Genomic DNA, 26,697 nt, shown 5'->3' with positions numbered 1-26,697 from the left:
AAACCCAAAACACCACCTCTGCCCCAGCCACTGCCACCACGCGCCACCGAGGCATGGCACGGTGGGCCGTAGCATGGCATGACATCGTGTGGCGTGGCGTGGCGTGACAGGGTCTCGCATGGTGTGGCACCGCATAGCATGGTGTGTTATGATGCGGCGTGGCGTGGCACGGCAGGGCGTGCCACGCCTTACCACGCCGGGCCACCTTACCACGCCAAGCCGCCCCACCGCACGCTAATTGACAGAAATCGGGTCCAACTGACGAGGCCGCCGCTGGTGCCGTGACGCCCCGCCCCGCCACGCCCCCGGCGCCCAGCGAGCCCCGCCCCATCCCGGGTCCTGCCCACCGCCGAGCCCCGCCCTCCAGTGAGTTGGGCTGCCGGAGGGGACGCGTCGTCACCGCCCCCCTGCCCGCCTCTAGCCAATCACGGCTCTTCTCGCTCGCCGGCCCCTCTCGGAGCCGGCAGTTTCTCACTCCCCATTGGTCGGTTTGAAGAAGGCGGCGGCCAATGAGTTCGGCGCGGCCGTTGGCGGCGGCGGGTGGGTAGTGGGCTTTGCAGAGGCGAGTGCCCGGGATGGATCGGGCAGGGGTGGCTGCGCAGGGTGAGGGGCCGGGGGGCGGCCAGGGGTCCCGTGGGGTGGGGGGACCCTGTGAGGCCGGGGGTGCCGGGGGGCGCGGGTGCTCCAGGGGCCCCGTGAGGTTGGGGGAGAGTGGAGACCTGGGGGCCTGTGGGGTGGAAGGTGATGGGGAACAGGGGCCGGGGAGGGGGGCGGAGTGCGGGGCTGGGGGTGATCGGAGGACCCTGTGGGGCAGGGCCGTGGGAGACCCTCTGGGGTGGAGATACCCCCGTGGGTACGGACTGGGAGTGACCTGTGGGGACCCTGTGGTGACAGGGGCGATCGCCAGTGCCCCGTGGAATGGGGGGTGCTGGGGGGGCAGGGGGTGATCTGGGGGGGGGGTGCTGGGCTGGGGGTGATCTGAGATAGACTTGGGTGGCCTTGGGGGGGGTCCGCCTTGGGGGGGCGGAGTGGAGGGGCAGGGACGGGCTGGGTGGCTGCTGTGGCATTGGGAGGGTTGGGTGTACCCCAAGCGATGTGCAGGGGGTACCCCCGAAATGGGCGCGCTGACGTGGTTTGGGAGGGCAGGCAGCGTGGGGGGGCTTGGGGTGTGCCTTGGAGTGCTGGGGAGACTGGGGGCAACCAGGGGTGCCACGCTGCTCTTGGGGCTCTGTGGAAGCCCTGGGGTGCAGTGTCAAGGGAAGGGGGTGACTTGGGGGGGCTGAGATGCCGTCAGAGCCCCGTGCGCGTGGGCTATCGGATGAGGGTGGGACAGCTTTAGGGACAGGGGCGAGGCCCTGGGGATGGGGCGATGCTGGACTCCAGCCAGGCCAGGCTGTCCTGCCATGAGATGCCCCAGTACCGCAGCCAAACGGGGGGTGTAAGAGGTATCTATCCCCTGCTCCCCCTGTTGAGGCGCTCCTCACTTTTCCCACCTGCCTGCAGAGGGCTTGGCCACAGCAGGGTACAGGCTTACAGGATATGTAGCTGAAGCAGGGTCATTGGCAGCATCTCCCCTTTCCTTCTGCAAATTGACTAAGCCCCACACCAAGGTTTTGAGCGGCATCACGCCGCAAGCATCGGAGACCTCTGGTCTTTATGTGCCGATGAGCCTCTGGACAATACCACATGCATGGAAACGCTCTGGAAATTTCTGGGAACAGCATTGCCAGGCTTGGGCGGGGAGCTTGGGAGACCTGTACAGTAGTGCTGTGAATATAAAAGAAATCCATCCTTATCGGCACTCCAAATACTGAGGTTGTGGTGTGTGCACTGCATTTTCCTACCATCTCTTTGCAGAAGAGCGGAGAAGACAGCTCTCGGAGTACCGAGCAGCCAAAGAAAATCTGAAATGCCCAAGTGCAAAGTAAGTCAGCAGGATGCTGGGGTTGGACTAGATGATCTGTAAAGGTCCATTCCGACTCAAATTACTTGGTGATTCTCTGAGGTATGGCTGACTTTTCCCAGCTTGCCAGTGTCTGCCTTCTCTCTGCAGCGATTCACGGGCGTGCAGAGAATTGCCTCCTCCCAACGCCTTGCTGTCAAGGCAGCGACCAGGGATGGCTCTGCCCCTGTAGCACCCTGGCAGCGCTCTGTAGAGTTACTGGCAGCAGGAGCAAAGGGATGGTTTCAGTGTTGACATTTCCTACTGGTTGATATTGTCTCTTCTGGGTATTTTCTGAGTCTCCATGAAACTTTCTCATCTCAGCTCTTCGGTCTGTTAGAACAGGCCCATTTTGCCAATAACCTAACTAACCAGCCTCCTAACTGGATCTTGAAGAAAGGCTGGTTCAAGTCTCACCACTGCTTTTTAATGGCAACTTTCAGTGGCCTTCTGGGATAGCTTAATATTAGAAAGGGGCATTTTCAGTGCATTTAAAAGGATATAGATACAATCACCTACTAAATGAGTTACCTGGCTCTGGGATCCCTTTGCTGCCTTGCTTAGTTCCTCTGGAGCAGGGCTGCGTGCAGATACACTGCTGTGAGCGCAGCAGCCGCTTGCAGGCTGCAGGTAGCAAGGCACCTTTCTGCAAAGCTTTTAATTGAAACTGCTAATGCGCTTGGCAAACCTGAACACTGGAAAGACTCCCCACTGCAGTGAGTATTTCTCGTGATGTTGTATTGCAAAGGAAGCCATAAAACTTCTCCATGGTGAGTAGATAAAGGGAAGCGGGATCAGAGACCATAGAGAGCCAACCAGTCCCTGGTGCCAGGCTCTGGAAAACACCACTAGGATAATAGAAATGAGGGGAGAAGATTCATGATCTTTCTTTATGGCATAGTACACCACTTGCGTAGAATAGAGGACAATATCCTAATTCTCCAGAATTTCATTACAGAAAAATATCTACACAGGCATTAATCTTCCCTAATAGCTGAGCTGCTAGCTCCGGAGCAGAGGGGTGGGAGAACCCTGCATCTGGTTGCTGTCAGAGGGCTCTGATTCAGGGAGGAGGAGGAGAGGATGGGGGGACGTGACAGCCAGGGCTGCTGCCCCACCTCCCGCTTTGCTGCCTGGGCAGCTGAGGGGCTGGTGAATCAGCTACCGCAGTGCTGCGGCTCGCCGTGGCAGAGTGAACCCCGGCTGATGTGCTCTGAGACATCGCTGTGACCTGCAGCACAGCAGCAGCTGACTCTGATGCACCTCAGCTGTCTGCGGCGTACAGGGCAAGTCCGGACAACAGCCAGAGGCAGCAGCCTCCAAACCTATTGCCGTCTCCTGCCTGCCAGCCCCCCCTGCCTGCAGGAATGATTTTGGTTACTTTTGCTGTCAGTGGAAGACCTAAGTTTTGTGACAATCTTGGATGTCAATGTTTTGTGTTGCTTTTCTGTTGCCATGCAAAAGAAAAAGAATTAATATTACGTGGTACTTCCTTGACAGCTTTTTGATTTCCAAAACCTACTCATAAGCTCCTGTCACTGAGAAAACCAGTGGTGTTTTAGATGTTTAACCTTTTCTGCAACAGCTGTTAAATAACCTTTTCTGCAACAGCTGTTAAATAACCTGATATATTGTTTGACTTCCTACAGACCCTTTTTAAAGGACCGGGAGAATCACCGGGATCGACCCTTAGAAACAGTTTCTAAACTAGACCATGTAAGTAGAAATCTTCTGAGTTTAGTTTTGTATTTCACGCTCGAAGCGAGTCTGGGCAGAACAGGGTACCCAAATCAGGCTAGTGTGTTCCTGACCCCAAACAGGGTGCAGTCAAGAGAATGCTAAATAGCTGGTTATAAGTCAACTAATAATTTTTCAGAAGAACTTAGTGTGGGAGACTCATCCTCTGCCTATGCGCTGGTGGGTGTTGTGTTATCATGCTGTTGACAACTGCTTCGTCACTGTGGGCCTTCGTGTGGATGTCCCCTGGGCTAGCAGGGCTGGGGCAGGAGCGAGCTGTCAGGGTTTGACCAAGCTGAGCTCTCCTTGGGGCTGAGGTTCGCTTTGTCTCTCCAGGTTGACAGGAACAAGAAGGATATTCCCAGAAACATGACGAAAGGCACTCAGAGGGATGGCAAGTTTGGTACCAAATCCACACAGCACACTGGCCACACTGCTCAGCAGAAGTCTTCAAATACGTTTCAGAGAGCAGCAGTGGTGCATCCAGAGCAGACAAGGAAGAGTGCAAAGCTTCCCGTGGGGCTCGTGCCAAGCATGAGCCGCTCTACGCAGCCCAGAGGGAGGCTCCCGGCTTCAGCCTCTGGTCACCTAAATCCAGAAAGGAAAAAGAAGCCTGCACAGGAGACTGTCACCACTGCAGCACTTCAGACTGGAAGCGACCACCCCGCTCCTGGGGCACGTTGCTCCCTAAACGAGGGCCTGCGGGACAGGCTGGTCTGCAACAAAGAAAATGTCCGAGCACAAGCCTCTACAACCCCTGTGCTGAACAGAGTTTTTCAGTCTGATGGAAACAATCTCGGGAACAAAAGGTTTTTGGCTCACAGGCAAAGCTCGGCCACGATGTCAAGAACCATCATGGGCCCAAAGGACAGAATTAATAGCCACCAGGCTAAGGAAGAGCCAATTCAGGATAAATTCAGGAAAACCCTGCCAGGCTCAAAGAGTGTGTCTCAAAAACCAAGTATCAAAACTCAGCCCTTGCAGCCTCCTCAGTTACTTACTACTACTAATTTGCTACATAAAAACCCAGGTGCAAACCAGAAACAAACGAATACGGCAAGGCAACCCATAGGAAAGCCACTTGGCGTACTTCCAGTGGGAAATCTTAACTACCACAGCAGACCCCCCCAAATGAAAAGGTCTCCCACAAAGTCTCTGGCCTCCAGCAGGCCCCAGGGAACCACAACCCTGAAACCCAGCCTGAAACCAGGTGGCACCACACAATGGCGAAAGCCCACAGCTAAAGGGGAGGCGGATAGGAAGGACGTGAAGGTGGTGCCTCCTGGACCCACAGCAGCATCCCGAGTGACGGTCCCTCAAAACCAGCCTCGCAGCACACACAGCTCCAAAACTCAAGCAACTGAGAATGATTTTAGGAGTAGGAGAGAGAGGCTTAAATCAGAGCTGCCGAAGGCAAGTGGAATGCAGGCTAGGCGTGTTCCCAAGACCCCATCGGCTGCAGATCGTAAGTGAGTAGCAGCTTTGGCCGACTCTGTCCTCGCCTCTAGGGGACAGCAGAGTTTAAAGTGTTTAACGGGGTGAACCGGCACTGACCTGTTGGAAACGGGGTCCAAAGTCCTCTTATCAGTGAACGCCTGCTTGGAGGTTGATGCCCCAGAAAAGAGGAGGGTGGGGATGAGATTTGGTGGTACCCTGGGTTCCTCTCCCACTGATTCAGCAAGTGGGAGGGGAGCGTGCGGCCGCTGTCCTGTTTTATCTTCAAGGCACGCTTAAACTTGAGAGGCTTTTCCTTTCCCAGCCTAGAGCTCAGATGCGTTTTTAGGATAGATGGACTGGTTCTTCCTGAGCAGCTGAAGTTGGCTAGAGGGAGATTCTAAGGGAAAACAGTAGCCTGGTGAGTGCTGGTGGTCTGCTGGGGTGGTAACAGTGATCCACTGGTCCTTTGACAGGAAACAGCTGCAGGAGTGGTTGGCATCCAAAGGCAAGACATACAAGCGGCCACCTATGATGCTGCTTCAGAAAGAGCCAGTGAAGCTGTCCTGCAGAACTGTCAAGGAGAAAGAGGAGCAAAAGAAACCAGAGCAGCTCTGCCTGGAGAAGATCAACAACATATTAACTGAGTGCCTGAAGCTCATTGAGGAGGTGGGAATGGGAAAGGAGATGCTTGAACAGGCTCCCCTTCTCCCGGAGCATCTCAGGAGAGGAGGGCCATGTCCCCAGAGCAGCATAGAAGGGTTTGGAGCAAGCATTCTTGCTCGCTTGGCTGGAGTTGCCAGAGGGGTAACATCATGTGTAGGACAAATAAAAGTCCTCGTGGAGTTACAGATAGGCCAAAGGCATGCAGCGAGATGCACTAACAGGAAAACAGAGCAACACCCGGTCACAGGGCTTGTGTGTGTCATTCCTGGTACCTGGCAGTGCAGCCTGCAGCAGAAATTTCTGTGGCAGCAACCCAGGCTGATTGAGCCAGCACGAGGTATGTCCCTGGTGGTCCTCACAGCTGCTGTGAAGTATCACCTCTGGGAATGCTGACCACTAGCCCTGCTCTGGGGTTTAGTGGCTCCGTTAGTGCCAGCACTGAAGAGTCTATCCCTTGACATCCCTCTGAAATACTAGACTCATTTTACCAAGGGGAAAATAGAGGCGGTAAAGCTATTATCTGTACATGGTGACTCAGGAGACTTGCAAAACCAGACTCTTCAGACCCTCCTTTTCCTAGAGAGTGCTGGGAGAGTGGTTACGCACTGACAGCTCCCCCAGTGCACACCTCTGGCCCTTGCCCCCCTTCTCCTAGGGTGTCCAGGCAGATGAGATCTCTGCAGTGCTGTCCCACGTGCCCCAGGCAGAGAAATTTGCCAAGTTCTGGACCTGCAAAGCAAAACTGCTCGCCCGGAGTGGCCCTTTTGACGTGATGGGGTTGTACAAAGCAGCAGTCTGCGCTGGTGCTGTGGTGAGTGAGGCATGCTTCTCTTCGGTAGCTCCCCACGTTCCCTGCCTCTGCAGCAGCAGGTTTCCTCGAGATCCAGGGGTTGGATTTTGGGATGAGTTTAGCAGCACTAGTCAGCAGTGAAAAAGCCTTTTGAGCTGCCAGTTTTTTCCCATAGAAACACCTTCGGCTTTCATCAGCCAAGCAGGCAGCGCCGTGCGGACATGAACGGGGCCAGGGGGAGGACATGTACTCTGCGCCGCGTCGGAGCTGTAGCTGGAAGCAATGTGACAGCAGCTCTGTGCTGTTCTGGGCGGTGTAACTGCAGCATCTGGTGGGATTTACCCACGCGGGGTTGATGGCTGCTTAGCTGTGCCTGTGTGCTGACAGATCTCACTTAGAGAAGGGAAATTCTGCAGCCTTTTGCCACTCTCCAGCACAGGGTGTTGCGATGCAGCAAAAACCTTTTCTCCTATTCAGTTGTAACTCCAGCCTCCGTTCCCAAGTGAGGCCTGCCTTGACCTGCGTTTTGCTTTTCCTGTAGCCACTCCAGGAGCTCAGAGAAGTTGTCCTTGATATTTTGAAGGCTGCAGACCAAACATCAGAAGGTAATGTGAATGTGGGGGCAGGCTAGAGCATGGGCAGCCTGGGGTTCCCTGCCGCTGCAGGCTGGGAAGCAGCATGGTTTGCAGTCTGTCCCAGCACCCTGTGTCCCTGTTGACTTTGATGGAGACCGAGTGTTGTGAAAGTCTAGAATCCTGATCTCGAAAATGGGGCAAGATTCCTCTGCCAGGGCTGGGCATAATCCCGGCCCAGCATGCCTCTGTAGCAAGGTGCCCTCGTCCATGTCCGGAGCACCGCAGTGTTGTAATCCCTCCCCAGCTGCCGCTCTCTGCAACAGTGCTGCCCTTTTCCTCTCCTGTCAGGGGAAAAGGCTGAGCAGCCCATTCCTTGGGAGCCTACAACACCTTGCCCGAGTGAGAGGCAGCAGGTGGTAGCAACTCCCTGCATGACAGGGAAGCCCCTGACCAGCCTGCCCATCTCAATCAAGTTACAAGTTACGTCTGCATCCAGGTAAGGCTGAGCTGCCTGCTCCTGGCAGCAAGCACCCTCTGTGCCAGCGCTCCTCTGCAGGATTTATCTAAAGGGTCTTGTCTTCTCCGCAGAGGAAAGGAGTTACTGGAAGGCCAGGAGCTGAAACTCGTGACGCCAGTGCGGCGCTCGCTGCGGATAGGGTGGGCTGGGAGCCGTTACCCAGAGATGCTGAAGGACCATGACCCTGTGGTGTCATCCCTCAGCGAAATCCTGGATGCTGAGGAGGAGACTCAGTTCTTCTTCCGGAAAAACAAGGCTTTGCCAGAGGTGACGGAGCTGGAGGGTTTGAGTTTGTATCCCCCAGAGTGCTGCTGAGGGATTCCCAGTGGGGTGCAGGCTGCTCGCTTCCCCATGCTGCCTTGCACATGCTCCGCTGACTTCTGTTGCCTCGCAGAAGTAAATATGTAGCGGTGGCACATAATAAGCACTGTTTCAAATATATAAGCGCTGTTTTAAATATATAAAAACTTGCAGTAGAGATGTAGCGTGGCCTAGTGAGTAGTGTGCAAGGTCCGGGGTTGGAGATGGGCTGTGTCCCCTGGGACTGCCCTTGGCTCCTCTGCTGTGACGCATGCCCCGATTTTCCTGCTGTAGGATGATGTCAGTCAGATTCCGCAATGCTCCAGGCACCTGCCGGTGTTTTGCAAGCAATGTCCTGAGGGATTTGCTCCAGAGCTGTGTTGCACCCTACCCGGACAGCATCTGGATGTTCCCATCTGAGAGCTCACACAGACCCCATGTCTCGTGTCTCTCGTAGCAGCACCAGCTACACCAGACTGGCGAGGGGCTGCAGGGCCTGGGGTACCTGTGGGACCACAGCAGGTCCCGCGCAGGCCCCGAGGAGGCTGAAGGCGGCACACGCAAGGGGCGCAGAGGTCCGGGGCACGCAGCAGGGCAGGCTGCCAGCCCCCTGGGCATGGCTGGGGGTCTGGGACGGGCCAGCTGAGCCCTACAAGTGTGCTCAGGGCCCCTACAGCGGCTTCCCCTCCCTCAAGGGCTGTCCTCGCACCAAGAGCGAGCGGTGGCACAAGGCAGCTGGTGACAAGACTGTTACAGATGCACACATAACCAAATCCAACAGGTGTTAAAACTCAGATTTATTCTTCAGTAAAAGTTAGTTAGAAGTCCAGTAACATTTTATAAAACCACAGGCTCAATGATTTAAAGAGAATTAATACTACACGGCCGACTTAAGAATCCCCAAGATTTAAAGTAATGGCTCCAAAACGCACGTATCACTCACCCAAAAGCTGAGGGCTCTCTCCCTCGAGGAGTTACCCTGGGTAGTGCCCCGACCCGAGAGGGAGTCCCCACCTGCAGACCCACCACTCCGAGGAGGACTGACTCCAACGTGTTCTCTGTCGGGACCCCCTTTATAGCCCTGTCAAATCCCACCTGTGGGCATTTAATCCCTATTAGCCAGGAGGGTCACCTCGGTGCACCTGGTGGGTCTCAATTGGCCAGTTCAAATTTCAACCTGCGCCCTCCAGGGTTTAGTTGGTTTTTTTCCTTCCCCTTCTCCCTGCCTGGAGAAGTTTCGTTTCCTGCTGGTGGGATGGGGGGGTGGGAGTGTACTGCGGCAGGGACGGTTGCTGTGGATGGGGATGGTTTCCCTGCTGTGAGGAGTAAAGCGGTGCGGCTGCCATGAAGGGTGGAGGGGAGCCCTGTCGTCACCTCCCTGTCCCCAGCAAACAGCAGTCCAGTCCTCATCCCACCCCTTTGCCTCCTCCCGACACAGCCACCACCACCGTTGGGTCAGCATCTTTATTGAGAAACCTCGATGCTGGAAGAAGTCTTAGAGCAGGAGCTGGAATTCCCGGCGCGGGTCTGGGGAGGGTGGCAGGCCCGGCCCCCTCCTCTGGTGTGCAGGACAGTGCCGGCAGAGCGGGGGGTGTCTCGGGGCTGCCACCCTCCGCCCAGGGCCTTGCACTTGTCCCAGCTGCTGGCTGAGGATTTGGGAATTGCCCTTTGCCCCCACCTCCCAGGCTCAGGGGCAAAGCAGTTTTCCTTTAAAATAGCCAATTTTATGTCTCTGCAGTGCCAGGAGTTTGAGTATCTTTTATAAATAGAAATGGGTAGAAAACAGAAGAGGGTAATAGCGAGTAAAAGGGATTCCCAGGGAGCAGCAGTTGCCTCCAGAGCCCTTCTGTGCTTGAGCAACATCCACCCACCTCCACCGGGAGCCAGGCCCCAGCGCCGTGGTGCCTGGGCCAGGCACTGAAGCTGGAGGGGCAGGGGCTGCTGGGACCACCGATCCGTGCAAAGCAGGTTTCCAGCGATACCCGCGGCAGCAGCGCTGCCGGCTCTCCCTGGCATTGGGCGGCCCCAGGCTGGCGTCGAGCTGGCTGGGAGAAGCAGCTGATGCTGGTGAGGGGACCCATGAGTGAAAGTGGGGGCACCGGGCAGCCCGTGGGCTCTGGGGGGCCCTTCTCCCAGCTCCTGGCACAGTCGGGAGAAGGGCAATGCTGCACGGGGAGAGGCGTGACATGGGGCATGGGCCCGGGCCACCAGCTGTCCTGTGGCCACTGGAGGTGGTAGCTGACCACGGGTGGCTTCGGGCTGGCAGCACAAGTGGTCCGGGGCCACCGAATGCCCTGCGGGGGCTGGCTGCTGCCAGCTCAGCAGCCGTTGGCGCTGGGGTGGGCTCAGGCTTCTCCGTCATCCTCCTCCTCCCCGCTGGAGTCCCGGCGTACCCCAGCAACCTGAGAAGGAGGTGGGGGGCTCAGTGGGCACAGGACTCCACTGGCATCGGGTTGCTGGTGCTGGGACTCCTCTGCCCTTCTGCTCCTCGGTCCCCTGCCACCCACCTGCTGGCCGGGGTGGCCATGCTGGGCCAGCCAGGGTGCCAGGGTCGTGCCTGCCTCCCCCGCGTCCAGGCGGCCGTGCTCCACCGTCGACTCATGTGCCATCTGTGGCAGGCAGAAGGCTTGCAGAGAGGGGCCAAGCACCGACCAGCCAAGGGGTTGGGTGCCCACCAAACGCCTCCATCATCCCTGTACCTGCCTCCCCACCCCAGGCAGGGAGGGAAACTGAGGCACGGTGGGTGAGCAGGGGGGGCTGGGAGCTGCATACCAGGACAGGGGGTGCTCGGAAGAGGTAGCTGAAGGGGTAGTAGAGGAAGTTGATGAACGAGGCGGCGTAGAGGTCTGCGTAGCGCATCAGCTGGTTGGCGAAGAGCGTCTGGCGTGAGCCGCAGCGGAAGAGGCTGCCCATCTTCCCGTAGCACATGTCCATCTCGTGCGTGACTTTCTGCGCATGCAGCGGGTTGGGTGGTCAGGGCACCCAACACTCCCCGCGGTGCTCCCCCCTCCATGGAGGGGGAGGAAATCCGCGTGGGGGGCTGAGCCGTGTGCCGACTGGGATGGTGCCCCAGGCATCACCTGGATCCGACGCTTGATGGAGCTGATGTCCGGGCGCTCGCTGCTGCCACTGTCCAAGTGCCTGGAGTGGGAGAGACCCGGCTGGGGGCTCACCTGGAGGGTCCCCCATGGGTGCCTGCACCGCCCCCCCCCCCATGCCCCCTGCCCGCCCAGTGCCCACTCACTGGTACAGCTCCGCCAGGAAAAGGTCCAGGCTCCGCAGCTCCTCAAACAGCTCTGCAAGTGTAACGGGGCCAGCTCAGTGCAGGCAATGTCCACTGCTGCCCAGCACAACCGACACGGGGTGTCCAGGCACACCCCACCGGGGCTGGTTTTGCCATCAAAGGAGGGGGGGGGGCAGGAGGCTCCAAGCCACCTCCCCTAGCTGGGCTTGGCTGTGTCCCTGGCCGGGCGCTGCTCACCGCTCTTCTCCGTCCAGACCTGCAGCTCGCGGGCCAGCTCTGGCACCACCAGGAAGGTACGCCAGCCCTGCCGCTTCTTGGACTTGAGGATGTCCCCGAAGATGTGGTCCCCCATGTAGAGGATGTCTTTGCCCTTCACGCCCAGCAGGTCACACACCACGTCCGAGGAGCCTGCGACAGCCAGAAGTCAGGGCAACGGTGCGGGCACGTTCCCCCGAGCTGCCCATGGAGCCTGGCCGGGCGCTCACCGCCGGAGTAGACAGCGCAGTGCTGGAGCGGGCCAGTGTATGTCCCAATGCGCAGCTTCCCCGTATCCTACGAAACAAGAGGATCCCAGGACGGGGAGTACTGTTACCTGTGCCTGCTCAGTGCCCACCCAACTGCGAATCCACCCCCCCTGTGCCCGCGGGAGCCCTTGTGGTGCCCAGACAGCGCCCACTGGCCCCATGGCAGTGGAGGGGTCCCCACCGTGTTGACTTGGCGCAGGACAGTGCCCTCGGCGAAGAAGAGTGGCTTGCGGGTGTCCACCACGATGAGGTCAAAATAGGATCGCCAGGGGCGCTGCGGGGTCTCGGCCTGCTGGGTGTCAGGTTGGGGGGATTCAGGGAGGGGATGCCAATGGCACCCTGCATCCCCCACCCATCCCACACCGGGGGCAGACTCACCTTGCGTCCATCGCTGAAGTCAAACAGGTAGGACATGATGGCCTGCAAGGACACCCGGCATCTCCGCCACTGTCCCCAGGGAGGGCAGACCCCTGCCTGCGCTCTGGCCCCCCCCAGGGCCCCCCCAGGGCAGGCTGGACCCGGGGGCGGGGGGGGTGGGACACACACGACAGACACAGACACCCCCTACTCACGTCGGTGTAGTTATAGTCGCTGTTGGTGGCCAGAAAGACCTTCCCCACCTCCTTCATGCGGCTCAGCAGCAGCGGCACCCGGGGCTGGCGAGGGGAAAGTCAGGGCGGGGGGGGCTGGGGGGGCCACGGGGACCTGGCTGAGGGTACCAGGGTGGGGAGAGGTCCACGGGGAGGGGGGTCCACAGACACTCACGTCCTTCACCACGTATTTCTCCAGGTTCTCCAATGTCTTCTCCTTCAAGCAGCCCTGCAGAGGGGATGGATGGTCTGGCCAAAACCTCCCTAGGGGTGGGGGGTGTCCCCAGTACTCTCAGCATGCCCCCCAGCAAGCCCCCCTGCCCAGCTCTGCCAGCCCCCTGCCCACTGCACCCACCGAGAGGTGGACACTGTCCATGGCCTCGCGCACATCCTGGAACATGCTGCGGAAGGACATGAAGAGGTTTCCATGCTTGTAGCCGGTGTCACAGCTGCAACGGTCAGGAAAAGGGGGGTTGAAGGGGCTGCCCTGCTGAGGGGAGACACCCCCCCCCCCACTCCACCCATCCCCAACCCCCCAGGTCCAAGCCCCCACCCACCATCTCCCTCTTACTTGACGTATCTGGAGCAGTTGGTGAAGAAGTCCACGAGACAGGCGTAGAGGTGGGCCTCTGCCGGGGAGGGGGCTGTGAGAGGGGATGCGGGGGGCACAGGGGGAGGGCAGCAACCCACGATGGGGTTGGGTGGCCTGGGGCAGGGGGGGGCAGGGAGCCTCACTCACCTGTGAGGTTGAAGAGGGTGTTGAGGATGTGGAAGCGCTTCATGTCGTCCCGCTGGATGAACTTGTTGGGGTAATAGTGGAGGATTTCGGCCCTGGGGAAGGAGCACGGAGCTGCACCCCATATCGAGGGTTCCCCCCCTGTCTGTCCCCCCCCGGGGGTCCCAGACTCACCCCTTAAGGAAGCGGAAGCCGTGGGCGCAGACCAGCAGGTTCCCGTGGGAGTCCACCTTCAGCAGGTTCCCGTACAGGGCATCGAACACCAGCCCCCTGTGCCGCACACCCCGTCAGCGGGTGGGGGTCCTACCGACACCCCCCCCCGTCCCCTGTGTGTCCCCCAAAACCCGCCGGCACTCACCGTGTGGGGAAGGTGGGGTCGTACTTGTAGGCGAGGATCTCGTGGGGGTACCCAATGGAGACGAGGTGCTCCAGCAGCAGGGCGAAGGCCAGCTCCTCGTAGTCAGGGGACTTGTACACTGCAGGGGGACAGGGAGGGTGGCATGGGCATGGGCTGGGGGGGTTCCCGCCACCCTCCCACCCTGCCTCAGCCTCCCCCCCCCGCCAAAAACGCACTGGCCAAGGTGTAGTCCATGTCGAAGCCGAAGCATTTGATCTTCTCCAGTGCCAGGCTCCGGTTGACGAAGATCCTGGAGGTGACCGGGGGGGGGGGGGAGGTATGGGGGTGAGGGGTTGTCTAGGGCTGGGGGTGGCACAGAGGAGGGGGACCTGTCCCCATGTCCCCCATTCCTGGCCAGGGGGCTGCGGGGACTCCGTGCCCGCCCTGGTCCAGCGGCCCCACAGTGAGTTATTGGAGCAGAAAAATGGGCTTTTGAGCTGGAAATGGAGCCGGGGGAGGGAGAGGAGTGCAGGGCAGGGAGGGGGGGATACTGAGCCCCCTGTTTTGGCCTGCCCCCCTCCCCCAGCCTGTCTACATGGGGGGGTCCCGTCAGGGCCTCTGCCCTCTCCCCCACCCCCCAAGGGTCCTCCCCCATACCTGTACCCCTGGGGTCCTTCCCTCGGGTCCTGCCCCCCCACAAATGCCCTCCTCCCCACCTGCCCACCCCCCCCAGGCCTCTCCCCGCAGCTCCAGGTCCTGCTGCCCCCGATCGCCCCCCCCCCCTCGAGCCCCCTCTCTCCAGCTCCTGCCCCCCAACCCCCGCCCCCCTTGCCCCCCCAACCCCCCCGGCCGCCCCCCGGCCCCACCGGTGCTGGCAGTCCCTCCGCAGCGCCCGCGGGTCGCCCGGGCCTGGGGCCGCCGCCGGACCCCGCTCCCCCTCGCTGCCCATCGCCGCCGCCTCCGGCCGCCGCCTCTGGCCGCCGCCGCTTTAACGGGGCCCCGCGGGACCGCCCCGACCCGGCCCCCGGCACCGGCCCGGCCCCCCCCCCGCACCCCGGGTGCAACAGCCGGGACGAGACCCGGGGCACCCCGGGGTGGTGACCCCCCAAATGGGGCGGTGATTCCCCCTCCCCGTGCGCCCCCCCCCCGCAAAATGGGTCACTGAGCCCCCAAATGGGGCAGCGTCCCCCCACGCGCACCCCAAAATGGGGGGGCAGTCCGTCCCCCCCGCCGTGCACCCCCCCCACGGGGCAGCGCCCCTCCATACACCCCCAAATAGAGCATGCCTCTCTCACGCACCCCCAAAAGCCCCCCCCCCGGAGGAAGCGCCCTCCCACGGCCCCGGCCCCGACGGCGCCAGGAGCGGCCGCGGGCGCCCGGCCCGGCCCGGCCCGGCCCGGCCCGGAGCCCCGGGGCCGGTGTTTGCCCAGCGGGGCCGCTGGCAGCGGGAAGCGACCGGCGGCGAATCATTAACCGGGGTCAAGGCCCGGCCCCGCCACCGCCCCGAGGCTGCCCCGATGGGCGCCCCGGTGCCCCCCGCTCCCCCCGAGAGGGGCGGGAGCTGGGAAGGGGGGGGGGGGGGCTGTGCGGCACTGGTGGGGGGGGGGGGGTCAGGCACCAGGGGCCACCCCCAGCACCTCGCACTGGAGGGATGGGGACAGGAGGGGGCACCCACGTCCCGCGGGACATAGACCAGTCCCGGGGGAAACGTCCTCATCCCCACGGGGCCCGACTGGCACATTCCCATCCCCACGGGACTCGTCCCCATCCCCATGCCATTGACTCACACCCATGTCCCCGTCCCCGTGGGTCACATCCCCACACAGCTCTGCAAGGCACACCCCAAACCCCACGGGGCGCATTCCCAAGCCCCCATGTCTGCACATCCTCACACCTCGACCCCCAGGCAAGGCTCAGCACCCCCAGGGACCCACAAGTGTCCAAGCTGCCTCAGCCAGCACCAGTCCCACATCCTGCTGCAATTGCCCACAGCTCTTGCAACACCCTGGTGCCAACCCGCTGACGTGGGTCCCCCCCTGCCTGGCCTTGACCAGGGCTGGGCCCCCTGGAACAGGAGGGAGCATCACTGGGGATGGGGACATGGAGGGGACAGCAGGTGCAGCTGTGGCCCCAGGGTTGGGGGCAATCAGGCTGGTAACAGCCTTAGGAACTGCCTCCCCCCTCACCCCGCCCAGGTGTGGGGCCCTGATAACCCCCCTATGCAGGGCTGGGGTGCAGCCCAGAGCTGTTTACAGCCAGTCCCATGACACTGGGGGACACGTGGGGCTCTTATCAGCTGCCCCAGTCCCGGCTCCCTCCCAGGGCGTGGGTCCAAGGAGGGGCAGGGCAGAGGCCGTGGGGCAGCATGTGACAGGGGACAGTGCCCAGGGCCACCCCAGCACCCCCCCCCAGCCCCAGCATCAGCACCAGCACTGGTGTACGAAGGAAATCTTTATTGAGTCTGAGGTAGCAGCAGTGAGGGGGGGGGCCAGGGGCTGCCCCCAGGGACCCCCGAGCGGGATGGTTGGGCAGCGCCTGATGTCCGCACCACTACAGCGATGGAGGCAAAGCTGAACACAGCACACACAGCCCGCCACGGGGGGATGCCCCACAGCCCCCGAGCCCTCCCAGCAGGGGCAAGGACCAGCCCTAGTCCTTACTCAAAGAGGAATCACTGCCAGAGGATTTTAATTAAGTCATTAAAAATAAAAAAAAGTGGCCTCCCATAACTGCTAATCTAAAGCTACAGCGCAGCAGGGGAGTCACACCAAGGGCAGGCACAGCCTCAGCACTGCACCCCCCTCTAGAAACTTAGCGCCAAGACATTTATATTAAAAAAAAAATACTTCAGTGACAACACTACGCAGAACTGAGGAAGCCCCAGAGATGATGGTAGCCCCCATCCCGCGGTGGGACAAGCCTCCCCGGCTCCTGGAGGGGAGGGTGGCAGCAGGGAAGCAGGAGCAGCGCGAGCCCCGGTGCCCTTACACCTTCAGGACAGCGTACTTGAAGACAGCCATGATGGCGGCACTGATGAGACCCGAGATGGGGACGGTGACAAACCAGGCCATGAAGATGTTGCGGAAGAGGCGCCAGTCCACCGCCTTCCTGGAACGCAGCCAGCCCACCGAGACCACGGAGCCCACCTGCCCGAGGAGCCGGGGCACAGCTCAGCATCGCAGCAGGACAGGGCACCCACCGGGTGCCCACCACCCCACAACAGCCTTGCCCAGGGGTGCCCAGGGAAAGCCTCAGCCATGGGGCCAAGGGTCTTGCTTCAGCCCTTGGGGACCCAGCAGACACCATGCTGGGAGAGAAGGGCGAGGAGCTGCCGTCCCAGAGCAGTGATGAGGACAGGGCGCTGCAGCACTTGGGTTCCCATGGCTGCTTGGCAGAGCCCTGGAGTCCATCAAAGGGTTTTTGTTCTCCCATCACCTCCTCGAGTGCCCCCTCACCCGGGGACTCCCCCCAGCCCTGGGCAGCCGCTGCCACCCCACATTGAGATGCAAATGGCAGAACTGGGACCTGAAGGCTGGCCAGCAGCCTAGTTTGGAACCTCCCGCACAGCTTGGCCTTAAGAGCACCAGGATTTGGGGGAAGCTGAGCTTGTACCGAGCCAGCACCATCCCCCTCCTGCCACCTCCACCTACCTTGCAGTGGGTTGTGCTGATGGGGAGGCCAACATTGGAGGCGATCACCACTGTCAGGGCAGATGCCAGCTCGATGCTGAAGCCGCTGCAGAGACAGAAAGCACATGAGAACCCAGGCACCGGACCCCCTGCACTACCCAGCACATCAGGCTGGCTCAGCCCAAGCCAAACCTGGGACCCGCTCTCCCCAGGCAGACCCTGTGCAGCAGGGTCAGCTTCTCTCTTGGCTCTCCAGACCCGCAGCAGCCCCAGACTGACACCCCCAAGGGATGCAGGGAAGCATTATGGGGCCACACATGCCCCAGCTCCACCACCTGAGCAATGGAACCCCCAAAGAGAGCATGGAGAGGGGCTCCAAGGGCAGGATGCAGCTCTAGGACTGCCTGAAGCCTCCCCCTGCCCCAAGGCAGACCTTACCTTGATGGTGTGATGGGAGTCAAGTCCTTCCCCATCGTCTGGATGACTCTCCTTCCCCAGACCCACAAGCCGATGCAAATCCCTGCACCTCCATAGAGCAGCAGCCAGATGGGAGTTGCCACCTTGGTAGCCACATCACCTGTCTGATAGACCAGGTAGAGTGCGACCAGGGGCCCTATGGCATTGCTGGAAGAGAAAGGAGAGCTGGTCTAGAGGGCCAGAGGCTCTGGGCAAGGTGGGCACCAGCCCCAGCAAGCAACCCTGCCACTCCTGTTGACCCAACTGACCTGACATCATTGCCACCATGAGCAAAGGAGCCAAAGCAGGCTGTGAGGATCTGCAGGAACTGGAAGAGGAGGGACACCTCAGGTTTGTCCTGGTCATGCCATTCTTCCAGGGAGCTACTGCTGCCCTTGCAGTCGCTGACGCCCATCTCCACCTGGGCTGTGTTCAGATCCACATCAGCCACCGTGTGGGCATCTGCCACCGCGTTGCAGTAGCTGGTGTAGCTGTCCATGCGGACCCTCTTCTTGGTGTCCGCCACAGGCCAGGTCAGCTTCTCCATCTCCTCTCCCTCCTTGGTGCGGAGCGAGTCCAGGGGCATGCCGCAGATGGCCATGGTGTAGGAAGTGTAGCTGTTGTTGCGCCGCAGGGGCTTGTCCCCCGAGTCCCCCATGCAGTCCCCCATCTTGGCCAGGTGCAGTTTATGCAGCAGCTCCTTGTAGAGACCAGAGTCCTTGTGCACAGTGTGGTACTGGTACTGTCCGCTGGAGCTCATCTGGTGGCCCATGGCCTGGTTGAACTGGACGAGGTTGCCGTTGGGCAGCCGAACGGCTCCTGCCAAGGGAGATGGTGGGGGTTTAGCACCCAGGGGTACCTGGGGCGGGGGGAGACCACCCTGGCACCCCCATATCATCCCCCACCACTCACCGCTGTCGATGCTGGTTTCCTTCAGGTCAAGGCTGGGGAGCCTCTCCTGCTCCGGGGCCTCCTCCAGGTCCCCCAGGTTGAAGGAGACTGTCCTCTCCTCCACCGCTGCCCGGTGGGGTGCAGCCGACCCCACATCAGCAACGGGGCTCTTGGCATCACCCAGGGGCACCTTGGGCTCCTCATGGTCCTCCTTCGGGCTGATGTTCTTCTCCATCAAGGGGCTTTCGGAAGGACTGGATTTGATCTCTCCTGTGAAGGGAGGCAGCTGCCATCAAACCCCTTCCCACCACCACACCCAACACCAGGAGCAAGCCCACACACCCCTCACCACTCAGATTTATGGCAGCCAAATAAAAAATTTACAGCTTCCCCCCCCATCCTGAACTTTGGAAACTGCTGGGCAGTCGCACCTTGTCCTGGACACAACAGCCAAACCGTCACAAGCCAGCTCATCTCCTATTTTTAGACCCCCCCACCCACACGGGGTGTGGTGAGCACCATTATGGGGCTTTTATGCCCATTCTTCCTACAGCAAAGGTTCCTCTTTGAGCCATGTTTGTCCCATTCCAGCCTGCCGTGGGATGCTCTGGACCCGCTTCTGGGGTGGCCGTGACCCCTGAAGCTGATGGGAAGGTGCCCAGAAGAGGCCAGCTCCTCTGCCAGCCCATCAGCTCCAGCCTGCCAGGAGGACTCGCCTGCCTGGGCTCCTCTCCAGCTCCCACTGGTGGGTGACAAACACCTCCTGAGGGCAGCCTGGTTTCCTGTCCCACTAGAAGAGCCAAGCCAGCGGCACCAAGCCCTGGAAGCTGAGGCTGTTACACCCCCTCTACCGGGAAAAGCATGTTTTCTCCAGGTGAAAACATGAGGTCAGCTCCTTCAGACAACAACAAAAACCACCTCCTTGTCGCAAACATGACCATTTCCAAGCTGGTTTGCTCCCTGCAAGGGCCGGGCTGTCACATCCGGCCCCTCACCCTGGCATCAAGCCCCTGCAGAGCTCATCTCCCCCTGCATCACCACCTCCTTCCAGCGATGCTCTCCAGCAGGCAGGCTGCCTTAGCAGGCAGGGGAGCCTGTCTGGCAGGCAGGAGTTAAGCCAAAGCTTGAACAGCTGGAAGAATGTCAAGGGCAGCTATAAAGCTGTTAGTCACACCCCAATTACACCAGTCTGACAAGGACACTGGTTATCCCCTCATCTCCAGTTCCTTAAGTGCCCCAGACTGCACACAAAATTTATATGCAAGACCACACACAGCTCCAGGAGAGCTGCCTGTACTTTTCAGGAGGCAGAACTCGGGACTGCTCTTTTGGATGCCTTTCAATAGAGATTTTTTTTTTTTTTTTGTGCTACAGGGAAAGGATTTCATCAGCTTACACAGCTTTAAACTTGTGATCTGCATCTGCCAGGCCAAAGATTGATCAGCAGGTATGCAGAGGATTAAAGGTTACACCGGTTAACAGGCAGGTTGTCTCCTGCCTTTTCTTCTTCTCTATTAAACAGAGAAATCAGGCTCATTTGTATTGCCTGCTGTCCGGTGCAGTTCAAGGAAAGATCACCCTGCTCAGAAATCAGCTGCCAGACACCACTCAGCAGCACAACAGCTACTTCAAGGGGTATTTTGGGGACCCAGGGAACAGCTTTCTGCTGCTGCAGGTTAAGAGCACACAGGGTCCAGCTTGATGAGACAAGCCCCAGTGACTCAGGGTTTGCAGAGCAGCTTAAGCGATAACTGAAGCTGAGGATCCCTGCTAATAACAGCCCTGCGGCTAATGAGATCTCCCGCTGGGAAAAGAAGCTGGTTAGTCTGAGAGTGCCCTTCCCCAAAGGATTGCAAAGAGAGAGGCATTACTTACGTTCGATTTTCTTCTTCATTCTTGGACATACAAAGAACCAGACGACGAGAGCACAGACAACAGCACTCCCCGCCGAAATTAGGAGGATACCCCACAGAGGAAGTTTGTCAAAGCCCAGCACTAGGAAATAAAACAACGGATCTTTGAAAACCTCTGGGCAAAAGCCTCCTCGACATATGACTTTGCCCTTCCCAGCACAGGGACTCCATCACCTGCAACATCCCTGAGCTAATTCACCTGCCAGGGAGAAACACCAGTGGAAAGCCATCACTGACCACACTGAGAGCTTAACCCACACAGAAGCCCCCCCCCCCCCCCCGCAGTTACATCTTCCCCATCACAAGCTAATCTTTCACACATGCAGACTCTTTCCCCTCCCTCCCACAGCCAAACCCCATCAGGGACCAGTGTGTGCCCTGAGCAGGGACAGGAGGCTCCTCACAGCCCTTGTCTTCTCACTTGCTGCAATGTCAAAGAAAAAAAAAAAAAAAAGAAAACACAAAACACCCAACAGCTGCTGCAGCGACAGCGCCGCTTTCCCCCGTCAGGGAGAGGATACACAGGACCTGGGCTGCTCCCACCCAAGAGCCCCATATCTCCATTAACTCCTCCAGCTGCCGGGGGAAGATGGTTCTCCTGCCCAACAAGTCCCTAGGAACTTAAGCTCAAGCTTCAAGGCATCCGAGGTGTTATGTGACCTAGTTACAAGCATTCTCACATGCAGCGTGACTTCTAGCAAAGGTTTGCATTTTACAGCCTGCTGCAGCCCCCAGTTGGGGTATCAGGTGCTTGTGACCGCTCAGCTCCTGCATCTTCCACTGCAGGCAAGTAGTTTACTGCTCCTAATGCACCACCAGCAACATCACAGCTATTTTACCCATGCATGTGGCTATTTGCTTACACCAAGCCCAGCTCACCGAAGGCTACAAACCCTGCACTCAAGTGGCACAGAGCTCACCCAGCCCTCCTGCAGCTCAGGACTTGGGATAAACACAAATCCACCTTGGGGGTGCCAAGGTACAAAGTGATCTTGGAGCAGCACCGCTGCTGCTTTGCAGCCCCAGTGCCCCCAGCAGCACTGCAGCAACCCTGCCTTCTCCCTAGGCTGGAAAGCCAAAGGAAGGGGAAGCTGACATCCCTTCAAAAATTTTTCCAGCCACTGTTTACAGAGAAAACCCTGCACAGCCAGTACTGACTGCCTTCACCCCACCTCCAGCAACTCCTCCACAACAGGAAACCCATGCTCAGACCAAAAACAGCTCACACCAAGTCACCCCAGCAAACAGAGGTTACAGAGGCTCCAGCTCCGCAGGCAAAACCACCCTCCCCTGCCAAGTCCTCTCCTCGTCCTGCCCACAACCTGTCCCCCTACACAACAGCCAAACAAGCATTTCAATTTGGCTTCTCAAACTGAAGTACAAACTCCTCTTCTCAGTACAGGTGCCAGCTCTTCTTGCCAGGGATAATTACTTCATTCTTAGGGACAAGGTGAATCAGGAGGCACAGCCTCCATCCCTGCTCCTAACCTCGCTACCGGCAGCCCAAGGAATCTCTTCAGTGGCAGCCGGGTACCTGAGTTTTAGCACAGGTAAGAGAAGGTAAGGGGAAGTCATGTTATCTGCCAGTCCTGTGAAGTCTAAGGAGAAAGGTCTGGAGGGGTTTAGTTTGAGCAGGTCTCTTTGGTTGGGCAACTATCTAGCCCAGAACTCAGCGCACGCTAGCCTGCAGCCTTCTGTAACCGGCACAGGCCAGCCGCCTTCTAGGAGATTTCAGCCCTGTAAAGCAAAAAAGGGGTAAATCGTGCATTTAATGGAGGTTTTATAAAGAATTTAAAAATTAAGGTTCAAGTATTCTGACGCATACTTACAAGGGGCACCGGTATACATGATGGAGAAGAGATTGATCCCCACGGTACAGGCATAGAAGATGGGCAAAGCCCGCAAGCCATTGGGAACAGGATCTGCCTGCAAAACAAGGATCAGTGCTGCAGGAAGCCAGACCTTGAGGGCTGCACAGCAGCCGAGGAGCAGCCAAGCAACAGCCCCTTCCCCAAAAGGTGGCTTGTGCCTTCAGTCAACTGCCGACAGCAACTCAAACACCACGTTCCCGCAAGCCCTGCCAAAAGCCAGTGCTCCCAACAGCTTTAGAGAATAACCCACAGGCCTGCCACTGTCAGGCCCCCTCCAGCAGCCTGGGGGCAGAGACAGTGGGAGAACACTGTGGGTCCCACGAGGCTCCCCGGGAAGCCAGGGCAGGACCAGATGAGCATCCCACCACTCCCAAGGCTGAAGCATCTCATCTGCGCCTGCGGCAAGGGGCTGCCTGGCTCTTGAACTCCTCCCGAGGCTCCCCAGCCTGTGGACCTCCACAGCCTCCAGCTGCACGTATGTTTTCTTTCAACTCCCCAGGCACTTTCAGACAAAACCATTTGTCAGACAAAGCTTTCACCTCTTTCCAGCTGACTTGGATGAAATAAAAAAGTCCATTACCCACAAAGCAGCTTATTTGACCACATACCTGCACAGAGAGGCCCTCACCCGAGCAGCAGGAGCACTTAATCTCCGCTGCTGCCCAGCAATTGGGGTCTAGTGTCGGTACAAACACACCGAGCCTTACCAAATGCCGAGCAGGACAGAGCAACTGGACTGTTCAGCGCCAGAATGAAGCGTGACAGGGCCAGCCCAGCTTTGAAAGGCCAGTTACGCAAGGTTACTCTGACAGCGGTGACGCTGAATTGTTTTAAGGGGCTGCCAGGTAGAGACCAGCAGCGATAAGATCTTAACACCTCTTGAACCAGAAATAGTTAGAGCTAAAACCTGAAATAATTTAAGGTAACCTCAAATACGCAGAAGAAAATGTTGGAGTTCCTCTGTACAGCTGGCTGGATACCCCTGCTCAGGGCTGGCAGCATCCTGCGCTCCAGGGTCATGATCACCTCAGAAAGATGAGGTCTAAAGCTGCTGCCTCCATTTCAAGCACCTTTGGGTGCCCAATCCCTCTTTCTGGGCTTTCAGACACACCCAACGTGTCCCTGGAGCCAGCCTGAGCACCCCTCACCCCTACCTGCGGCCCCAGATGGGAGGAAAGCACAGTTTCCACAGTGCCAGGGACAACTCTGGCCCTCCTGGCTTAAAAAAAAAAAAAAAGCCATCGCTGCTGGTCATTGCCTTCATCTGCAGCCTGACACAGGAGGAGGTCCAGCCTTGCACAAGGACTTAGGAAAAGCCTGACAAGCAGCTCTGATCTTATCAATTCTGGGCTACTTCACTACTTGGAAACTGCAGCTGTTTCCACAGAGGCCAGGCAGGACACTCCTGGCACAGATGTTTTGGAGGAGGTGAAGCGATGCCTCCGCACCTCCCAGGATCCGCTTTGGGGAGCGGCTACAGGTCTCGTTCTCCCATCCCTTCAGCTCCTCCTGCAGGGCTCGCCCAAGTGTCAACACAACGATGGACATGGCTGGAGAAGCTGTGGTGCATGTAAGCCAACCAAGCAGCCCAACGGGCAGATAAAGGAGCAGCCGGGAGCCCCTAGGTGTCAGAAAATGGGATGGACAGCCCTTACCTTACGGAGGATGAACCTCCGGACGAGGAAGAACAGGATAGCAGACATGATGCCCGAAAGGAGGGGTGAGATGAACCAGGACAACACTAGGAGAGAAGAGGCAGGATCAGCATCCCGCTGCTGGAACGGGAAGCCCAGGGGCACATGGAGGCCTCACATGAGCCAGACTTACCAATCTTTAGCAGCTCGGACCACTTGACGCCTTCTTGCCCTTGGGCCACCAATGAAAAGCCAATGGTCGCTCCAACGATGCAGTGGGTACCAGAAATGGGGAGCTTCAAGAATGAAGCCACGAGCTGCCACACAGCGGATCCTGGAGGAGAAGGAAAAGAAAAGCCTGGTAAGAAAGCTGTCACGGGGGCACCTTGGGGCATGCTGCCCTCCCCCCCCCCCCCCCCATTTTGAGCCCCCCGTTCCTCACCGAACATGGCGCTGATCGAACCTGCCATCAGCAGCTGCTGCGTGGAGTTGTACATCTCCACGTCGATCAGCCCCTTCCGGATGGTCTCGCTGACTTTGGCTCCCAGGAGGACGGAGCCCACCGTCTCAAAGACACTGGCCAAGATGCAGGCTTGCCGGAGGGTCACCACTCCCGAGCCCACCGCTGTGCCGAAGGAGTTGGCCACGTCGTTGGCGCCGACAGAGAAGGCCAGGACGAAGGCGATGATGAAGCCCAGGACCAGCATCCAGAGGAAGCCCGCCATGGGGACGGTGGGCACGGCGGGGGTTGGGTCCATGGTTGGGGGGGAGGGAGGGGGGTGTGAGGAGCAGGGCAAGGTATTAATAAATTAGGTATAAAATTAAATAGGGGAGGGGGGTGGCTATAGGGCACAGGGGAGCTTCGCCATCCTACGGCCCCGCCGCCCGCGGGGGCTGGGGCCCTGCTGCCGCACCATGGCCTGCGCCGTTCTTCATCCTGCGGGAGAGACGGGGCTCAGCGGGGCGGACGGGAGGCGGGTACCGGATACCGGCCCTTCCCGCGCGCCGGTAACGGCCGGTCCCGCGCGCGCCGCCGCCCTCTCCTCCTCTCCTCCGCCGCCGCCGCCGCCGCCATGTGCCCGCCCCGCCCCCGGCCCACGCCACCGCCCGTAGGCCGCCGCTCACCGGCAGGGCCGAGCCGGGCCGCGCTCACTGGGAAGGGCCCGCTCCGTTCCGCTGCCGTTCCCGCTCCGCTCCCGCCGCCGCCGCCCCCACCGCCTCCGACTGGCGCCGCCGCCCGCCGCCCGCCGCGCTTTAACTGCCTCCCTCCGCCCCACGTGACCGCCGCACCGCCCGCCCCCCCGCTCCCCCTCCTCCCGCCTGACGCGCGGCACCGCCCGCGGCGCCCATTGGCCCGCTCCTCGCCGGAGAGGGGCGAGGCCGCTCCGCCATTGGGCCGGCGCCCGGCACAGAACCCCGGCCCCGCCCCACCGGCCGCTGCGTCCCCCGCGCGGGCAGCGCGCCCCGGCACCACGTGCGCGCTCAGCGGCGGAGCGGAGCGGAGCGGCCCCGTCCGGCACGGGTGCGGGCTCGGCTCCAGCACCGTCTGCTTTGGGTCCGTGTGGGTCTGGCTCACGGACGGCACGGCCCCGAGCTCGGCGCCGGCACGGCCCCGGTACAGCTCTGGGCCCGGTGGCGCTGGACCAGGCACGGCACCGGTACTGCGCCGGGTCAGGGGGCACCGAGCCGCTAGACCACCGGGGTGGGACTACGGTGCGGCTCGGGGCTGCTCCGGGCTCTGTATGGCGTCACACGCAGGCCTTGTGCTGGCACCGGCTGGGGGCCAGCACCCAGCGGCAGCACGTGGCCCGGGGGGCACCCACCGCACCGGGGCACCCACCCCGCCGGGGCACCCACTGCACCGGGGCACCCACTGCACCGGGGCACCCACCGCGCTCCAGCACTGGCACAGCCCAGGTTCGCCCCTGGCGAAGGCCCCCCGCAGGGACCGAAAACGGTTCCCACCAGGACCCACCAGGGCTCCAGCACCCGCAGCCGGGTGACCACAGCCTGGGGGATCCCATGAGGTCCCAGGAGGTTCGTGGGTCCCCCCAGCCTGGGTGGCACAGCCAGGGGGGGCACCCCCGCATGCTGCTGGTGCACGCATCCCTCATGCGTGGGCACGTGCGCATGCAGGGCCGCCACGTGCGCACACACGTGTGGCCCCGGGGGGGTTGGGTGCTGGTCCCCGTTCCCACCGTGGGGTGACCGTTGCCCGGCAGGAACCGCGGCTCAGCAGGCAGAGCCGCAGCATCTCGGCCCCGGGGCACTGGGTCAGCCCGGCACGGGAAGCTGGGGTGTCCAGCTGGGGGAGGTTGTGCCAGGGCACGGGTCAGCGGTTCGGTGCCGGCCAGGCCTTGCTCATCGTGGGCTGTCGCATCGCGGGGCTGCTGGTGACGTGGGGCCGCGGATGGCACCCAGCGGGGGGGAAGCAGCCGGGGTGCCCTGGCTCTGCTGTCCTGCTGCCCCTGCGTCACCGGGCCAGAGTCCGTCCCGTGTCCCCGCGGGCTCTGTGTCCCCGGCCATGTGCGGCGCTGGGTGCGCAGAGCCGCAGCGAGGCCCAGGGCGTGCCTGGGGGCGAGGGGGGGGGCATGTGTCGAGCCTGGGATCCCCTCGCCCCTCTCAGCGGCCGTAGCAGGGGATGACCCCGTGCCCTTACACCATCCGCGTCCCGCAGTCCTGTCACCCCTGGGTGGTCCCGTCTGCCCTAGACAGGTGAGTCTGCTGGGGAAACTAAGGCAGGAGCTCCTAAGGATGAAGCTGGGAGGACCCATGGCCCAGGCCCCCGGGTCCCATCCCCCTGCACCCCAAAAGCTGGGAAGGGACCCAGGTGTGCCTGCAGCCCTGCAGGGGCAAAGGCTGCCCAGGGGGTGGAGCATCGGGCACAGTGGGGTGCAGCTCCCAACATGCA

General features: G+C 60.4%; 3 protein-coding genes across 10 annotated transcripts; 1 reads left to right on the top strand and 2 right to left on the bottom strand.

Moving 5' to 3' along the window:
* The first annotated feature begins 509 nt into the window (after nt 1–509).
* CKAP2L (cytoskeleton associated protein 2 like) lies at nt 510–8,139 on the top strand. The gene is made up of 9 exons (XM_052806240.1): nt 510–603; nt 1,858–1,924; nt 3,592–3,658; nt 4,016–5,148; nt 5,590–5,782; nt 6,435–6,590; nt 7,111–7,174; nt 7,493–7,640; nt 7,733–8,139. Exons 1-9 carry the CDS (start codon nt 576–578, stop codon nt 7,974–7,976), a joined length of 2,100 nt encoding a protein of 699 aa, XP_052662200.1. The 5' UTR covers nt 510–575; the 3' UTR covers nt 7,977–8,139.
* A 1,272-nt stretch (nt 8,140–9,411) lies between these two features.
* Nucleotides 9,412–14,387, bottom strand: LOC128150222 (cytosolic purine 5'-nucleotidase-like). 7 transcript variants are annotated; one of them, XM_052806247.1, is made up of 18 exons: nt 14,259–14,387; nt 13,629–13,702; nt 13,414–13,531; nt 13,230–13,325; nt 13,059–13,150; nt 12,891–12,963; nt 12,675–12,768; nt 12,495–12,548; nt 12,302–12,385; nt 12,108–12,149; nt 11,911–12,021; nt 11,691–11,757; nt 11,443–11,613; nt 11,206–11,257; nt 11,042–11,102; nt 10,734–10,910; nt 10,469–10,570; nt 9,412–10,363 (listed from the first exon to the last, which is right to left on the bottom strand). In XM_052806247.1, exons 1-18 carry the CDS (start codon nt 14,339–14,341, stop codon nt 10,307–10,309), a joined length of 1,608 nt encoding a protein of 535 aa, XP_052662207.1. In that variant the 5' UTR covers nt 14,342–14,387; the 3' UTR covers nt 9,412–10,306. The 7 variants fall into 7 exon arrangements, with proteins under 7 accessions (XP_052662207.1, XP_052662208.1, XP_052662209.1 ...); XM_052806248.1 differs by having other exon boundaries at nt 12,891–12,948; nt 14,259–14,386; XM_052806249.1 differs by having other exon boundaries at nt 11,911–12,018; nt 12,891–12,948; nt 14,259–14,386.
* Nucleotides 14,388–15,830: 1,443 nt separating this feature from the next.
* On the bottom strand, nt 15,831–25,026 carry SLC20A1 (solute carrier family 20 member 1). Of its 2 annotated transcripts, none has more exons than XM_052806241.1 (11): nt 24,912–25,026; nt 24,229–24,723; nt 23,980–24,120; nt 23,808–23,893; nt 22,111–22,207; nt 20,244–20,363; nt 18,390–18,638; nt 17,747–18,296; nt 17,460–17,645; nt 17,043–17,127; nt 15,831–16,538 (listed from the first exon to the last, which is right to left on the bottom strand). In XM_052806241.1, the coding sequence occupies exons 2-11, from the start codon at nt 24,542–24,544 to the stop codon at nt 16,377–16,379; spliced, it is 1,992 nt and encodes a 663-aa protein (XP_052662201.1). In that variant the 5' UTR covers nt 24,545–24,723; nt 24,912–25,026; the 3' UTR covers nt 15,831–16,376. The 2 variants fall into 2 exon arrangements, with proteins under 2 accessions (XP_052662201.1, XP_052662202.1); XM_052806242.1 differs by having other exon boundaries at nt 24,940–25,021.
* Nucleotides 25,027–26,697: the final 1,671 nt, after the last annotated feature.

Source organism: Harpia harpyja, chromosome 13, assembly GCF_026419915.1.
Source record: "Harpia harpyja isolate bHarHar1 chromosome 13, bHarHar1 primary haplotype, whole genome shotgun sequence".
NCBI lineage: Eukaryota > Metazoa > Chordata > Aves > Accipitriformes > Accipitridae > Harpia > Harpia harpyja.
This window is presented reverse-complemented; position numbering and strand designations above follow the sequence as displayed.

What these genes read in the sequence shown, in the direction of transcription:
- SLC20A1 (XM_052806241.1), bottom strand. Translation starts at nt 24,544, where the DNA reads ATGGACCCAACCCCCGCCGTGCCCACCGTCCCCATGGCGGGCTTCCTC. An exon ending in TTCGATCAGCGCCATGTTCG is followed by an intron (nt 24,121 to 24,228) that starts GTGAGGAACGGG and finishes CTTCTCCTCCAG; the next exon opens with GATCCGCTGTGTGGCAGCTC. An exon ending in AATGAAGAAGAAAATCGAAC is followed by an intron (nt 18,639 to 20,243) that starts GTAAGTAATGCC and finishes CTCCCTTCACAG; the next exon opens with GAGAGATCAAATCCAGTCCT.
- CKAP2L (XM_052806240.1), top strand. Translation starts at nt 576, where the DNA reads ATGGATCGGGCAGGGGTGGCTGCGCAGG. An exon ending in CCATCGGCTGCAGATCGTAA is followed by an intron (nt 5,149 to 5,589) that starts GTGAGTAGCAGC and finishes GTCCTTTGACAG; the next exon opens with GAAACAGCTGCAGGAGTGGT. An exon ending in TGCAGACCAAACATCAGAAG is followed by an intron (nt 7,175 to 7,492) that starts GTAATGTGAATG and finishes CTCTCCTGTCAG; the next exon opens with GGGAAAAGGCTGAGCAGCCC.
- LOC128150222 (XM_052806243.1), bottom strand. Translation starts at nt 14,341, where the DNA reads ATGGGCAGCGAGGGGGAGCGGGGTCCGGCGGCGGCCCCAGGCCCGGGC. An exon ending in CATGGACTACACCTTGGCCA is followed by an intron (nt 13,532 to 13,628) that starts GTGCGTTTTTGG and finishes GTCCCCCTGCAG; the next exon opens with TGTACAAGTCCCCTGACTAC. An exon ending in CCATCAAGCGTCGGATCCAG is followed by an intron (nt 10,911 to 11,041) that starts GTGATGCCTGGG and finishes CTGCATGCGCAG; the next exon opens with AAAGTCACGCACGAGATGGA.